Source organism: Micromesistius poutassou (genome assembly GCF_964030765.1).
Source record: "Micromesistius poutassou genome assembly, chromosome: 12".
Classification (NCBI taxonomy): Eukaryota; Metazoa; Chordata; class Actinopteri; order Gadiformes; family Gadidae; genus Micromesistius; species Micromesistius poutassou.
In genome coordinates this window covers 10,039,133-10,056,632 of record NC_140282.1, presented here as the reverse complement: position 1 = coordinate 10,056,632, position 17,500 = coordinate 10,039,133, and the positions used below count along the sequence as shown (strand labels likewise).

Sequence of the window (17,500 nt, the reverse complement as noted above, 5' to 3'; positions counted from 1 at the left end):
TACAATATTGCCTGACATTCACCCATTCATACACACATTCACACACCGACGGCGGCGTCAGCCATGCAAGGCGACAGCCAGCTCGTCGGGAGCAGTTAGGGTTAGGTGCCTTGCTCAGGGACACCTCAACACACACACAGCTAGGAGGAGCCGGGGATCGAACCAGCAACCTTGCGGTTACCAGCCAACCCGCTCTACCCCCTGAGCTAATGCCGCCCATTGTGAACATTGGGGTTGGAACCTAGAACCCTAGCCGAGGACATATGAGGGTCCTGAGGCTGATCAGGTGACAACCACTAGTCTACACTGAAAATCATTTCTCAGGAACAAAACTGAGAAACGTATCCAAGCGAGATCTTCGGGGAATGGGTTAACCTACCGATTGTTAGTGCTTGCCACTTGTTTCTTTGAACATCCTTACTTTACCGACAGCTATATATTATGGTTTATTTTTCTTCGGACAAATGTACTCATTATAAGTCGCTTTGGATAAAAGCGTCTGCTAAATGTAAAAAGTTTGGATGTCGCCCATCCGGCAGTCAATCCATCCTATAAATAATTCTTCATCTTACTTTTTCCAACCCCGAACCTTTTCAGCCTCCCTCCCCGCTAAACCCGACGTGGGCCCCTGCTCACCTCGGATGACCTCCCCGCCGGTGTGGGCCTGGCTCTGCAGGAAGGGCAGCAGCACGGCGGGGGTGTAGGTGCAGTCCACGCACGCCTGCACCGACTGCTGCAGCACTGCGTTGACCGGTGCCGGCCCGAAGTGGTCAGGCAGCTGCTGCACCAACTTCCTGTCCAGGTGGGGCCCGTAGTCGCCGTGCTTGTTGATGTACACACACACTAGAGGGGGGGGGGGCGAGAGGAGGAGAACGAGGGGTTGAGAGATACAGGTTGATGGACACACACACTAGTGGGGAGAGGAGGAGAACCAGGTGATAATAAATGGTAAATGGACTGCATTTATACAGTGCTTTTCTAACCAGTGGCCACTCAAAGCGCTTTACGACCATGCCTCACATTCACACACCGACGGCAGTGTCAACCATGCAAGGCGACAGCCAACTCATCAGCTGCAGGTAGGGTGAGGGCGTCTCGCTCAGGGACACCTCGACACTCAGCTCGGAGGAGCCAGGGATCGAACTAGCAACCTTCCAGTTACCAGACAACCCGCTCTACCTCCTGAGCCACATGCCGCCCAGTGATGCCCTGTGATATAAGAGATATAAGTTGATTTATATACACACACACACAAACACACACACACACACATACACACACACTCACACACACACTAGGGGGAAGGAGAGAAGAACCAGGCGATGAGAGATATGGGTGGATGTACACACACACACAGGAGAGGAGATGCCCCAGGTGATGAGAGATACAGGTGGGTATCGCCACATGGGTAAGCTCTCGTGGGAGTTGAGTGTTGTTGTTCTTTAACATTTGAGTTCCATTTGATTTCAATGCTGCAACAAGTATGAACAAGTAGTACATCATAAAGGAGTGTCATGATTCAGAAACACTTCTGAAAGATGGTTCACAAATAGAGAAGAAGAATAACTGGATATATGTTATGAGATATATATATATATATCCAAACGAGTCTCAAGTTGTCTGTGTATCCCTGATCAAATCAAACCTGTTAAAGTAGACTTAAAAGACAAAAGTCCATGGGAAATGCTGCCTTTATGCTAGGCTGCTACTTTGCCAACCAATCACATCCATTATCATTACGTCAGCATTGTGTATGACCTTGTACACAGCAAACAATAGTGCTACACACATTCAGTGTACACGTCAACGCAAAGAACACTTGATGAGCTGTTGTGGTCGGACACATCTACGTCACGCGTGCGTTGTACCGCGGTGCCGTGTGTTTACTGATTTACCTGTGCAGACGACGTTGGAGCCGTTGCTATGGTTACTGTCCGTTGAAGCGTGGCTGGAGCTGAAGCGGGTCTCCGGGGTCGGCGTGGCGACGGCCGACCCCCCCAGTGACTGCACCAGCCGGGGTTTCCTCTGGGGGACGAAACAAACGCACCCCACCCATTAGTCCTCAGCTCTCTGCTGTGGGCCTGCACACTCACAGGAGAGGAGACAGAGAACCTCCTCTGCCAGGTGAGGTTGGTTTGGTTTACGGTCCGCTGCACTTAACCTTTAGTGAGATGGAGAGCATGTTTGCTCAAATGTAAAAAAAATCTATGAAAATTATTGTACTGAATCGGCCTAAGTGCTCTTAGCGTGCCTAGCATGGTTTTAACCCTAATCCCCATGCTAATGTTAACACACGATAATTCTTATTAATGCATTAACTAATTAATGGTTCACTAATGTATCCTTATAGTAAAATGCTACAATTTAGCTGCCATGGGTTTAACCCTTCCCCTAATCCCTATACTAATGTTACTACACAATAAGGCTTATTACTGCATTAACAAATGAATGGTTCCCAACGACGACCCTGAGGTAAAGTCACGTCCCTGAACTACTGCTGTCCCCTCGATGGAAACGTACCCTGTTGCCACAACACCTGCTCTTTATTATTGCAACAGTCTGCAGCAGTAGGATCTACTTCCTGTTAATCTGTGGGTAGCAGTACTTCTCTTCCTGTCGAGGACTCTATCTGAGGCCCATCTGTCACGTTTGTCTCGGCTTTGTAATTCACTTAATTATTTAGATTGACTTGCGTTTGCATTCTAACGCTCTTATTCCCCAACACATCCACTCCGCTGCCGAGAGTACGGGCCCTCACCTTGCTCCCGGGTTTGGGGCCTCTCTTCTTGTGGATCCGGGGGGCCAGCGGGGGCCCCGCCCCGTGGGAGGAGCCGTGGGCCTCGGCCGCCGCCGCCGCCGCCTCGGCCGCCGCCTTCAGCAGGGCGATGGTCTGCAGCTTGGGCCGCCGGCCGCGCACGCCCTTGCGGACCGGCAGCGGGGGCAGGGGGTTGGGCAGGCGGTAGGAGGTCTGCATGGAGGAGCAGGAGCCGCTGATCGCGGAGGAGCGCCGGGTGGCCAGCGAGGAGGAGCAGGAGGAGGAGGAGGAGACGGGCGCCAGCAGCACGCTGGGAAGGGTGACTGGAAGGGATGAAGAGGAGGCATGAGGAGATGTTACTGGTTGGGTGACTCTGGGCAAACGTACCGGTTCCTTTGCTCTGGACGCATAGTGTGTTGTTATAATAATGGACACTGTACTGAACATGTTACTCTGAACACAGTGTTGTTTTTTCTGAACATGTTAGTCCGTCCGCATATAATGGACACTTTACTAAACATGTTACTCTGAACACAGTGTTGTTTTTTCTGAACATGTTAGTCCGTCCACATATAATGGACACTTTACTAAACATGTTACTCTGAACACATATACTGTTGTTTTTTTACTGAACATGTTACTCTGTATGTATATAGTGTTGTTTTTACTAAACATGTTACTCTGAACACAGTGTTGTTTTTACTGAAAATGTAGCACTGAACATATACACTGTTGTTGTTACTGAACATGTAGCACTGTAATCACAAATGTATTGTCATGTTATTGTATGATTGTATTTCGTTTTGTGTCATTTTTTGTCTTTATTTTTATTTTCTGCTTCTGCTTCTTTAGAGGTCTTCTTAACCCATGTCTGGTTTCACTCAGGAAACTGCTGCATTTGTGAATAATGTTTGTTTGGATGATGAATGACAGGCTTTAAATTGTAAAGACAGATTGTGAATAATCACTCAAAGACTGACAGCAAGAGTAACTGACAACTGACAAAACACAGCCCTGTTTTATATCAAGGTAGCAGCCTGGATGTAATTAACCTGAAATAGATAGTTAATTATATGAAATCTAATTAGGGCGACATTTTTTTTTACACGTATATGACTGAATAGGCAGAGTGTCCCACAACTCCATTGTGTAAATTATCAGTTTTCAGTGGTTCAGTTAGAGGAAAGCATTTTCCTTTGTATTTTAAAGGGTTTTGACAAGTTATTTTTTTTTATAGATAGATTTTTTTTTTAAAGTTTGTATAATGTACTAGCTTTTACGTGCCTCATCGAAAGGTCTTTAACCATGTTGTATTAAAAATAAGACACTGGAGAAAACATGCACATATCATGCTTTGTTTTCTAACTAGACCATAGAGTCTAGACTGTATACAACTTTAACAAAATAAGTCCAGACAAGATGAATGTGTGTGTGGCGGTCTTGTCAACAAGGTAGTTTATCACAGTGGCGTTAACCTCACCACTGCTCCCTTCAAGGTCAGGCAGAAGTCCCAGTGTCTGAGGCTCTTTCCTTTGTAACTAAACCGGTTATGGCTTCTAGATGTTGCACATATTGTTGAAATAGTCAAATCAAGTCTGTGTCTGTTAGGTCTGGCCGTCTGGGAATAAAAATGTCAATGCAAAATCATGCATAATAAAAACATTACAATTATAATTCCATGAAAAGAAAACATGAGCAACTAAAAAACAAAAAATACTAATTGAATCAAATCTGGAAATGAATTGGCCGATCCAATCCAAACTCTCCCAGACAAAAAGCAACAAATAGTTAACAATTACAGTCACACTTAACACCTTCTGTGTCAATTTGCACTGATAATGTTTAGTGTGCTCCTTGTCACAGCTGGTTGTTGACTGTTGACGCCAGCGCCAAGCATCACATCCTGATTATGTTTGATTACGCGTACGTTCCCCCCGCAGGCTTTTTACGCGTTTCCATCATTTGTGGAAAACACATTAAAATTAAAGCCGGGGCAGGGGCTTTTGTGATTGGCCAATTTCCCCCCAAGACGAAGAAGAAGAAGACGTTTGGTGAGAAAGACAAAGAAAAGGCAGAATAATGAATAATAGAGCAGTGGAGGGGGCAGAGAGATGGAGTGGCAGCTGCTTTGTCTTTGGTCGCTCTGCTAACTGTCTTGAGGGTCAGAAGTCACCGGCCCCTGGAGTCCTGCCTGGGGGACCCCGACTGAACCCCGGATTCGGCTCCCTTTCTTTTCCCTAATGCTGAATTACCCTGAACGCTGAATACGGCACCATTCACTTTGTATATGAATGACTTTCTAATCAGGCACACACGATATGTACTGCACCGATTTCTAAATCCCCTGGAAAATAAAAGACTTTGCTCCGAAAAAGATATAATTCCCCTTGGAGCAGACCAATCTCCAGGAGCAAAGAGAAGGTGTTTGGAGACCGAGAGAGAGAGAGAGAGAGAGAGAGAGAGAGAGAGAGAGAGAGAGAGAGAGAGAGAGAGAGAGAGAGAGAGAGAGAGAGGAAGGGCATTGTCACGAAGGAGCCCAAACGCCACCACAGCTTCCATTAGCTGCCTCGGTTTAGTGATAAGATCACACAATCCCCACAGTGTGTGTGTGTGTGTGTGTGTGTGTGTGTGTGTGTGTGTGTTTGTGTGTTTTAGAAGATGAACGAGAGAGGAAAAAGGGGGGTTGCGAGGGAGAGGGAGAGAGAAATGCAGCGATAAGCATCTCGGATTTCAATACAACCTTCAGCTTGGCTTGAGACAGAGTGGGGGAGAGAGAGAGAGAGGCAGAGTGGGAAAGGGAGAGAGAGAGAGGGAGTCTCCAGGGGTCTGACGGCGGTCCCCTGACGGGGCCGATATGGAGGGATTTAGGGTATTCCCTACAGACCCGGCCACGGGGCCCCCAACGCCCAGGAAGCTGCTACTTAATTGGGGAGAAGAGAGAGAGAGAGCTGGAGTACAGCCACACTCAGAGAGACAGAGAGAGAGAGAGAGAGAGAGAGAGAGAGAGAGAGAGAGAGTGAGAGAGGGAGAGAGAGAGAGGGAGAGGGAGAGTGAGAGAGACAGGGAGAGAGAGAGAGAGAGAGAGAGAGAGAGAGTGAGAGAGGGAGAGAGAGAGAGGGAGAGTGAGAGAGACAGGGAGAGAGAGAGAGAGAGAGAGAGAGTGAGAGTGGGAGGGAGAGGGGGAGAGGGAGGGATACAGAAGAGAGAGAGAGAGAGAGAGAGACATAGACAGAGAGAGAGCCCTGGGAACAGAGGAGAGGGACACAGATGCATCACTGTTTTAAAGTAAGCCAGTTGTCCAATCCTAAACTCCCTTAAATCATTCATCCAGTTGATTTAGGATAGAGGAGGACTCGTGAGGACACACGCGTCTGTAAGACTGGACCTCGGACGGCAGACCTTTACATCCCCCTATTGGTACACATGTTCATCAAGCCTGTGCTAGTGTTTTTAGCAGGGCCAACGCATATGGTACTGATCATGTAACCCCATCTCATCCCCGTTGACCTGGGATAGGCATGTGCATAGTGTGTGTGTCTGCGGTCTCAGGGTGGGGGTGGGGAATTGAGCAGTTTGCCCTCATCTAATTACATCCACACTTAATCCACAAACAGACACACAGACACACACACACACACACACCCCATCCTGCTCTGCCAACGTGTACTTTGTTTGAAGAAAGCAGCACATGGCCTCAACTCTGCAGTGTGTGTGTTGTATGTAGTGTATGTTTATGTGTGTGTGTGTGTGTGTGTGTGTGTGTGTGTGTGTGTGTCTTGTGTGGTGCATTGTGTGTTTTTATTGTGTGAATGGACACACATTGGGTGCCACATGTGACCGGTTGCAGGAATTTAAATCAGGGTTTCCCAGGTTAAATGATAAATCAATAGATAGTGTAACGGATTCAGCATGCACACACACAAATACACACATACACCCACACACACACACACACACACACCTCTCCAGCCTGAGATATCTAATGTGATCAAAGACTCCAAATGAGCTACACTGAAACCGTTGTGGTTGGAATCAAGTCAAACTGACTTTCTATGTCCTCATTTAGAAACAATGGGCCCACACTATAACATCTACAACATCTATAACAGATAACCATCAGATAGGAGCACCCTGTTAACTTTGTCACACTGCAACAAAACAAAACCTTCAAACTCCTTCTGCAAGCACTGAGGAGCGAAATGATTGAGAAGTGGAAATATGTCCTATCCTTTGCCTGAGGTTTAATAATGGTTAACGTATTACTGTTTCAAGTACCTCCATGTGTTGATTTAACATCCAAATCACCCTAAATAGATTAGGCAATGGGGGCTGGTAGTGGGGACTGAAATGGAACTCAGCGTTGATTACAAAAAGTGAATGAGTAGAAAAGCTGAACAATGTCTTTAATCATTGGAGCAAAATCATAGAAGACATTTTTAGACTCTTACCTCTGATGTAGCAAAGTAGAGTAAGTCAAACAAAAAGGCTTTATTCCTGCATTAGTTGCAGAATTTCCCTACATCTTGTCAAATATGTGCAAAACAAATAAATCCTCAACACCTAAACACTTTGGACGTTAACTTTCTGCCATGCGGGAGCTTCCTTTCTGCTACTCACGTTTTTAACACAAGCAAACAAGTTCCCATTGTGCTACAAAAAGAGGAAACCCCAGAGAACCGGGACAAAGCAGTGAGGACCCAAACACAGCCGACTCACCGGGGGAAAGCAAGGCAGGAAACTTCACTCAGGCCACCGCTCCTCCGTGAACACAGCGGGAGAGCGAGTCGTCGTAGCGGTGGGAGTAGTAGTCCTCGTAGCAGTACTAGTACCGTAGTAGTAGTAGTAGTAGGAGTAGCAGTAGTAGTAGCGTCCACAACAACGGTAACTTAAGACGCCCGCTTCCTGGTTCTGTTGAATGAACTGTTGGCTTCCTCCCCCTCCCCTCTCTCCCTCTCTCTCTCTCTCTCTCTAACTCTCTCTCTCTAATATTCCTCACTCTGTCTGATTCCCATTAACTCTAATGTAATGTTCTCCTCTCTCTCTCTCTCTCTCTCTCTCTCTCTCTCTCTCTCTCTCTCTCTCTCTCTCTCTCTCTCTCTCTCTCTCTCTCTGTCTGTCTAAGTCTCTCTGTCGGCAGTAGTCCACAACAAAGCCCCACACTGATGCCTGCTTGCTAAACTCCCCCCACTCCCCCCTCCCCCTCCCCCTCGCCCCCTCCCCCCCCCATCCCCTCCGCTCTCTAGTGAATGAGCAGCCGCAAGATTAGCATAGCTCTGGGCGGGAGGAGGGCAGGGGGAGGGCTGGTGTGTGGGGGGGCGGGGCCTATTATTCATGTTATCAGTTGGCCGTATCGATAGGCCGCACCAGTCACCTGCCTCTCAACAAAGGGGGAGGAAGGGGCGGAGCTCAGCGGGCAAGCAGAGCTCTCGCAGGAGGAGTTTATGTGTGTGTGTGTGTGTGTGTGTGTGTGTGTGTGTGTGTGTGTGTGGGGGGGGGGGGGGGTGGGGTGGGGTAAAGGTTAAAATGGATCAGGGAACCTATGATTGAGCGCAGTGAGTGGGGGGACCCCTGTTAAGAATGCAGCGCCCCTGCTAGCACACACACACACGCACACACACTTAAACACACACACGCAGACACACACACACACACACACACACACAGGGGAGCGGAGCCCTGCAGCTCCTGAGGTGGTCAGTGTGTAACCACACTCTGGCCGGCGTGGGATCTGAAACAGCAGCCCTCGGTCACAGCAGCCTCACTGTCCCTCAGAGGACTCACAAACCACACACTGTTTAGCATCACCTTCCAAATGCCATGTGGAGTGAGTGAAAATGCCTTTGTGATATTTATGATTTTTCTTATTTGCATTGTTATGTTCATAGATTATATTTACATTATTTAAATAGGTTTCTGGATTTAAGACATTTGAATCCCAAATATTTCAATATTTTTCTAAATCGTACACATACATTTTATAAAAGTATCCGGATAAAAGTTCAATCAGGAAATGAGCATAAAGATCTCTCTCCCCCCCCTCTCGCCCTCTCCCCCCCCCCCCCCCTCTGACTCTCTCTCTCTCTCTCTCTCTCTCACACTCTCTCTCTCTCCTAATCATCTGCTCATTAGCACCTGAACCCAGCACGCATGCACGCATGCACGCAGACACACACGTGCACGCACACACACACACACACACACACACACACACACATAGAAAATGCTCTTGGTTCTACAGAATGTAAACATGCGTTGCTAAGATGGATAGTAGACAACTTAACATCAAATTAACAAAGAAGGAAACTAAATGTTTTCTGAGGCTTATGAAGTGGCTGTGGGCAGTCACCGGTTATGGTTTCAACAATAATCAGGTCATAATATGTTGTTGGGTTTGCCTCTGACTAATCCCTTTAACTGTAAATATCTGTCAATACAAAGGAATTGTATGTGATTCATAGAAACATGTGTTTGAATGACACTGGAGTTATAAATACAGGAGGAACTATTCATATTTCCTTCTCGAGATATACACGTTTCCTGAAAACATGTGAAATTCATGTCAGATAACACTACTCTATTATGATTAGCATGAGGCCTTTTCATAATTAAATATCTGTTTCAAATTGTAAAAGTCTTATCATATAATTTGTGTAATTAGGTTTCACATAAGCTTCATTAAAACATTACGACCTGAGCTAGACTTAGGAGTAAAAAGAGCTGTTTCAATAGATTATCTTAATGTCAAAAATCCCCCAAAAAAGAATTATGTGTTTATTAAACATTTTTCTAAATGTATGCTAATCAGAAATAAGGTATATTTAATGTTAGAATATTTCAATGAAGCATTGTATTTTAGATTTTTGTTAATTTGTGCGAATAACCTAAATGTTGATACAAATTACTTTCAGAATTAAGGATAGTTAATTAAGGGAAGAAAGTATTAATTCAGAAAATGGCTTGAGGTTTAATTTGAATCCAGACTAATAAAGATACGTTTTTTTTCTCAACAACTAAATTATGAAAAACTCAACTAGAGTATACAGAAGACCAAAGCACCATTTCTGGTACCATGCCAGTTTCTATAATTAAAGACATTTGAAAACATCAAAATCTCACCTTGTGAATAATTTACAAAGGTGATGCTTGAATTCATGCATTCATATAACAACCCTTAAAACACTAAAAACTAAAACTAACCCGCACTTCAAAGACCAAAACATTTACTCTAGCTCTGATTTAATATAATTGCTTAAAATGTCTGGAACACTTCTGTTATTTACATTTTTCATGGATGTAGAAAACCAATACATGAATGGACAAGCCATTACAGCAAGAACAGCATTAATCCATTTTCCCTACGATTAAATTAAATTAAATGTAATTATATTTAATTCAATTCAAATTTAAACTCAATTCAATTGAATTATTTTTGCATAGCCCTTAATCACAGGTAACAGGCCATATATTTATGACTACAAACACCATCCTTTACAAGCTTTTATATTATTATAGTATTATATATATAATGTTATATTTATATTTATGTCAAATCCCCTTCTTTTTTTATCCTTCTCTTGCCTCAACTGCATTTGTTTACACAAAAAAAGTAAAAAGTCGTTAACTACAGAAACAATTTTTACTTGAATGTATATTTCAACACATAGATAGTTGAAAGGATGCTGAAGACCGGGCCGAGATATGGAAATGGATTGTGAGCAGGAAGTGTCAGCCACCGAGGGGGGAGGGGCTAGGGAGGGTCGAGCCAGGTCACACACAACTCACTGAACCAACCAAAACCAACTGAACCAACCGTAAACACTATAAACCTTCCACTGTCCCTCACGGCCATCTGCTCGACACCACGCTCATATACCATTCATGACATTCACACATTCATAAATGTAGATAAACTGTTATTCGTAGACAAATCTGGCTCAACAATGGCATTTCAAGAGGAAGTTGATATTGGAAACTGAGCATGTACTGACCTCTATAACAATTACATTTAATTATTCTATTACTCTATAACAATAATTAACTCAAATGGGGTTAAGGAGATGCACTTTTAGACAGTTTTATAATAGCTTTTATAATAAGACCTTGAAGGTCTTATAGAAAGGTTGACACATAGCAATCATCTCAAACATAAAGTGACGATTCAGATGCTTTTTGAATATGTGTTTTCACTGCCATCTGGCGGTGGAAATTGTGAAGTGAAATGTAAATGAATTATGCACATATAATACATTGACACTACAAGCCTTACTGCTCAATGCTGATTTCTTCTCAGCACTGAACTGACGACATGTGCAAAAGAACAACACTAAATACATGACACACAGCCCTCTGCCGTACGAGGTAAACATGGAGGCCACTGAAGTCAGCATTTGTGGTTCACCTCCCTTACTTTGCAAAAAACACCCCCCTTACCCAATTATTGTAAGCTGTACGTCCTGGCACTTAAAAATAGAACTAAACCCCTACCTGCTGCTTAATGACCTGTACCTCAAACCATTTCCTTTGGATAAAGTGTCTCCTAAATTATTCATAGGATGTGGGGGTACTCACAGAAGTTTCCGGGCGGCTGTAAGCTGTGTTTGGTCAGCGAGCACCAGCCCACCGGGAAGATGTCCCGGGAGTCACACGGGCACCAGTAGTCGAAGGCCCCCCGCCAGCCGTCGAACATCACGAAGATGTCCTGCCCTCGGACCTCGCCCACGGTGGCCGGACAGATCAGGTAGGGGTTCTTCCTGTCCACCGCCTCCAGCTTCATGCCCGGCAGGAAGTGGTTCTTCAGAGGGCTGGACGGCTCCTGGAGCGGAGACACACACACACACACACACACACACACATGCAAATAAAGACATGAGTGCATGAAACCTAAATAGATGGCCAGACCACATTTTGAAACACACACATATAGACCAGTATGAAAGCACACGCACACACACACACACACACACACACACACACACACACACACACACACACACACACACACACACACACACACACACCTTCTTGAAGGCGGAGGCCGGGGCCATCTCCGCCCCGCTCAGCGTCCTCAGGAGGAACATGGGCCAGGAGGACGCGTTCATCCTGAAACCTGGGAACCATAGCAACAAGGTTACCATAGTAACCACATGAGCACAGTCCTCCGAATGTTACCATAGTAACAATATTACCAAAGTCCTCCAAATGTTACCATAGTTATCACATAACCTCAGCCCTCCCATATGGTACTATTGTAACATTAACAAACCCCAAATGTGGCAAGGGTAACAACATGACCACAGTCGTTCAAATGTCACCATGGTAACAACATGACCACACTCCAAATGGTACCATTGTAACAACGCCACCACTGTAATGTACTGTCTGTGGTACCGTTGCAAACCTGGTAACAATGTTGCCACGGTAAAAACATAAAAACAGCTTAAATGTTGTCACAGTGACAAGGCAACCACGGTGACAAAGTAACAACGTTCCAACCGTAACAATACTACCACGGCAGCAACAATACCGCCGCAACGTTTCCACAGTCACGTTACCACGGTGACAAGCCACCGCCCAGGAGTAGACCAATCGGAGGAGAGCTCACTCCCTCACCCAGCGGCGGCTGCAGCATGTCGCCCTTCCTCTCGCACGTCCCTATTGGCTGGATGTCCGACGAGTCGACCAACCGCCAGAAGTCGTTGGTGTTGTCGCTGCCGTCCAGCCGCAGGCGCAGCCGGGTGCCCATCATGCCCATCACCGTGGCGATGCACACCGAGTGGGAGTTGCGGGGGTCTCGGGCCTCCAGCTTCATCCCCGCCTTGAAGTCGTTGGTGGGGGGCACCCTGGACTGGAGCACAACACACACGGGGGGGGGGCCTCCTCGGTCATTATGCTCCTCAGTGAGCATGGAGAACCAGGCTGTTTATGAAGGGGTGAGGGGCTTCATGTTGACAGAGAGCGAGTGAGAAAAGGGAGAGAGAGAAATAGACACAGAGAGACAGAGAGGGAGTGAGAGAGAGATAGAGAGAGAGAGAGAGAGAGAGAGAGAGAGAGAGAGAGAGAGAGAGAGAGAGAGAGAGAGAGTGAGAGAGTCTACCTGTCTAAAACAGCTGGGAGAGGCGGCCACAGAGGAGGTCTCCTTCAGGTACTCCTCCCAGCTGAAGGATTCTGTCAGCAGAGACACAGAGCAGAGGTTACTGACAGACACGGAGACACAGGCCAAATACACAACAGAAGGATTTGTAATGGTCAATCAACGAAAAACACATCCCCATAAAGATTAAGTGCTGCTCATGCAATACACTCAAGTTCATATTCATTAGTTGCTATTTTGCTTAATGCTAAAATGCTAGTATATTGAGTAGTTAGGGTTGGGGTGGTGTTATGTCGGTATGATTCATTTGTATGTTGTTTGGTTCTATAGGTCTGCTTTAACAACATGGTTATGGACAGGAAGTGGTTATAAACAGGAAGTAAATGGTGCAGGAGGTTAGGAGGTCGAACCAGTGGATTGGTTGACAGCCGAGCCTGTAGTCATGGTTCCTCTCTTCTCCTTCTTCTCCTCTTTTTGGTCTGAAATGGCAGAGGAACACACAGAGAAACACTGATTCACCTTCTCTTTAGTTGTCTTTATTCTTAATGAAAAACAATGTGCCAATGTACTGCTATGTTGATACATATTAATGGATGACATTGTCTATGTCGAGATGTAATCAGCAGTGTCTCGCAGTGTAGATGTGTTCTGGAATTGGGCAGTTGGCCATAAATTGATATCTATATTAAAAACGAGTGTTTAGCAACTCCCAGAGCTGTGTCTTTGTTTGTCCGACACAAGTAAGCTCATACAAGCTGCCCTGGCTAGGCAGCTTTCTCCAATAGTGCTCACAAAGGACATTTTAATTCTGTGTTTCCACACCGACACCTACAAAAATCACATCTGATTGATATCTTCGTACACGCAATGTCAACAAAAACACTTGGGGTCTCAAGAAAACTAGACAGAAGCCAGAGCGTAACAATCCTGCCCCAACCCCCAACCCAATCACTACCTGTTTTTCCTGTGTTTGGAGTGTTGTGCGGTGCCATTTCAAACCGTGCCTGCTCCAAACAGGTGACTGCTCGGCCTCCCGTATGGCTGCTCGCAGCTTCCTCGAGAATCGCTCCTCCAATCAACCCCACGGACAACCCTGCACCTCCTCGCCTCCTCAGTAATACCCCCGCTGAGTGAGGAGTGGATCGGATGAACCGACACACAGGGACTACTATAATTATAGTTGGACGGATGTCACCTGTGTTAATGCATTAGTAACTCGATACTCACTGTGCTGTGTATTAAGTTCCTTAGTTTCTGCCCTGGTTTGTCGGTTCCCGGTTTGTCGTAGGTTTATTTCCGTCTATGTGTTTCGCACCTGCCCTGAATCTGATCCCTGCACTCACTGGGGTCTCCTCGCTGCGCGAGCCGTGAAGGAGGGAACACAGAGCGGAGCACGGCGAATGTTTACCTCGGTTGGGGGTCCTGCCCATGGTGGCCAGCCAATCAGAGCCGAGAGGGGGAACACAACCAATTACCTGTAAACACAGAGAAGCATTTGACACTTATTATTTTATGGTGCAGTTTGATATAAGGTGAGGTATCATGGTGGGGTAAGGTCTAGTAAGGTATGGTACGATAAGATAAGGTAAGTTCTAGTTATGTATGGTACGATAAGGTAAGAAGGGTGGAGTAAGGTGTATTAAGGTAAGGTAAGGTGGGGTGGGGTATTAAGGATATGTATGTATGTAAGGTTAGGTTTGCTAGTGTTGCTTTATGTGGCATTTCTGTTATACATTAAATACACTGAGATTCCCAAATTGCACAAACAAATCTTGAATTGAATGGACAAACGCTTTTTGTTTAGGACAACATCAACGTCTGCCAATCCACGCTTTTTCAGGGACTCGATTAGTTGACTAATCCTATTATGAAATTGCATAATCATCAGTGCTGAATCATTAACAGCACATTCAGACTATGAACTAGTTTTAGTTTCATTCAAAAACATATCTAACATATAAATTAGTAATTACTCCCCAATTCAATGTCTTTCATATTGGGACTCTTCTCTAATCAAATAGTATAGATATGGAAATGTCTGGTATTGTGCACAATTGTGCACAATATTCTACAACAAGGCATGATAATTCAAACTGAAAATATACGATCAGTCAGAAAATGTATACAAATTTAAAAGTGAGCATTAAGAATATGTCACGCTCGATATAATAATTTCACACAAATTATATAACAACAAAAGATTATTTGATTCATTGAAAAAGGATTTTATTGCTTCCTCAACAAAAAAGTGTCTGTTAGAATTGTAACAGTTGGAAACAGTGTCCATAGCAACGCCTGTTCACTGCAGCAGTGTCTATTATACAGAAATATCAGACCCTAATTCTCCGAATATCAGAATAGACTATTCAACAAAAAAGTAATAAAGAGCGAGAATAACAATACCTCTGAAAGGAAAAAACATTTTGTACTGTAAATGAACGGTCACTGCGTCGTCACAGGAAACCATACGCAAATAACAGACTTCGAATTTCAAAAAAGGTGAGTTACCAGAGAGGATTCAGAATCCTGGAGAACAATCCAGTTTCATGGTGGACTGAATCAGGAACATGGGGTCAGCTGCGGCAGCGGTGGTCTTCTGTGAATCCAAACACCAGACGGCGAATCACGGATCCACTCCAAACTAAAGACACCTACACAAAAGTCAAGCCTTATTTTATTCTCCAACGGCTCTTCTTTTTAACCTTCGAGTCAGTCCAAACACAACATGCAGTGTGTCTGCTGGTGTCTGCTGGTGTCTCCTGGCCCTCTGTCCGCGAGGGACTGTGTCTCCTCAGGGGCCATAAAGATTCCTGGATGCCGTAAAGTCAGCGCTGGGAAGGCGTGGGTGGGGGGCTCTTCAGACAACATGAAAAGGATCCGAGTGTCCAGTCCCAGACTGCAGCTGTAGTTTGGTCTGTCTGCCCCTCTGCACTCCCCCACCCTCCCCCACCCTCCCTCTGTCCCCTCCCCCCTCCCCTCCAGCCGACCAGGAAGCACTTCATTTTTACAACCTTCATACCACCACAACCACCATCTCCACACACCACCACCAGCTCCTACACCACCACCAGCTCAGACACCACCACCACCTCATGCACCACCACCATATCCACACCCCACCTCCACTTCTTACACACCCACCACTTCTACATCTCCAGACCCCACCAACACCTCCACCACCAGCTCCAACACCACCACCAATACTACCAGCACCTCCACACCCGATCACCAGCACCACCCCTAACCCAACCATCAAACCCCACCAGCACCTCCACACCCATTCACCACCAACACAAACACACCAACACCACCTCGAACTGCACCAGCACTATCTTCACCAACACCATCACCCATCTCCATGAAATCAACCTTCCACACCATCATCACCATGACAACCGCAAGACCCATCCCCTCCACCATCACAACCCCTACCATCGCCACAAACACCAGCATCACCACTGTCCCCACATCCACCACCTCCACCTAAACAACAACCAATGTCACCACAACCACCATCATTTTTGGAAACATTACTGTCATCTCAGTGGATTATCGACTGCCCAGACAAACTGTCGACAAAACTTTATCCTATTCACAAATATCCACACATATTCAGAGATCTGCTTCTCCATCTAATTTCATCCTTCAAACACTACGTGAAATATAGTGTAGCAATAGCAAAATGCATACATTTACTATGATATAATAATAATAGCCTACATAAATAATATAGCCAAACAATCACTTGATAGAAAACGCTTCATCGTTTTATCGAATACACTTCGTAGGTGTGACTTACAGAACCGTTAATGAAATTGTACGAGGACTAGTTTAATGATGGTGAGACCAGGATAAGGATAAGGATTTTAAAAGTGTGGCGTATTTCTTATTATGGACACGTTTAGTGGGCGGGCCGGTGCGCGTAAAGGCGTGTGGTCCACAACGTATCAACACACAGTCTGCTATATCAATAGACGGTCATTCAATCCGCACAACGCGGATCTTTTTACATTCCCCATGTCTCTCTCTGCTGTCAAAAAGGAAAAATCTAGATTCCCAGGAGAGCTGCATTCGGCAGTCAACTCGACAATGTAGGCTATCATGCGCACGAAGATCTACGTCTGCAAAACAGACACACACACACACACACATACATGCACACACACGCACGCACACACACACACACACACACACACAGACACACACACACACACACACACACACACACACACACACACACACACACATGCACGCACGCACACGCACGCACACACACACGCTCCTTTTTCCTATCGCATTTCGTAATAAATAAGTATACATATTGCTCAGTCTATTCTCTGGCAACGCAACCCACCCGAAACAAATAGCTCCCAGAAGAAGAAACGAATGGTGAAACTCGAAGCCTACGCACCGTGTGGACGACAAGGCATTTAGACGAGAGATCCTCACTTTCCATCAGATGCAAGCCGCCATATTCGGTGCGCCTCCGCGCATGCGCAGAACGCGGGGCTGGGAGTCACAGTAGGCTACCTACTCCAATGGAGGTAAATGAGGAAAATAAAATATTTATTCACGGTCCCTATGAGTCCTAATGTTTTTTATTTCTCTTTAATAATAATGTGTATTTCAAATAGAAACGAAAACATTAATATGGA

At 45.5% G+C, this 17,500-nt stretch overlaps 1 protein-coding gene across 3 annotated transcripts in view; it reads right to left on the bottom strand.

Annotated features, from left to right (window-relative positions):
- Positions 1-17,330, bottom strand: part of scml2 (Scm polycomb group protein like 2) — a 24,570-nt gene extending 7,240 nt beyond the window's left edge. Inside the window, exons 1-11 of one of the 3 annotated variants that reach the window (XM_084475948.1) lie at positions 17,257-17,330; positions 15,354-15,441; positions 14,254-14,320; positions 13,256-13,324; positions 12,849-12,919; positions 12,365-12,599; positions 11,773-11,861; positions 11,324-11,567; positions 2,759-3,078; positions 1,896-2,025; positions 637-843 (exon numbers count right to left, since the gene is read on the bottom strand). In XM_084475948.1, the coding sequence (XP_084332074.1) occupies positions 637-843; positions 1,896-2,025; positions 2,759-3,078; positions 11,324-11,567; positions 11,773-11,861; positions 12,365-12,599; positions 12,849-12,919; positions 13,256-13,324; positions 14,254-14,275 (1,387 nt within the window). In that variant the 5' untranslated portion in view covers positions 14,276-14,320; positions 15,354-15,441; positions 17,257-17,330. Of the gene's footprint in view, positions 1-636; positions 844-1,895; positions 2,026-2,758; positions 3,079-11,323; positions 11,568-11,772; positions 11,862-12,364; positions 12,600-12,848; positions 12,920-13,255; positions 13,325-14,253; positions 14,321-15,353; positions 15,497-15,547; positions 15,655-17,256 lie in introns of those variants that run through there. The other 2 variants (XM_084475947.1, XM_084475949.1) reach the window with 2 other exon arrangements.
- Positions 17,331-17,500: the final 170 nt, after the last annotated feature.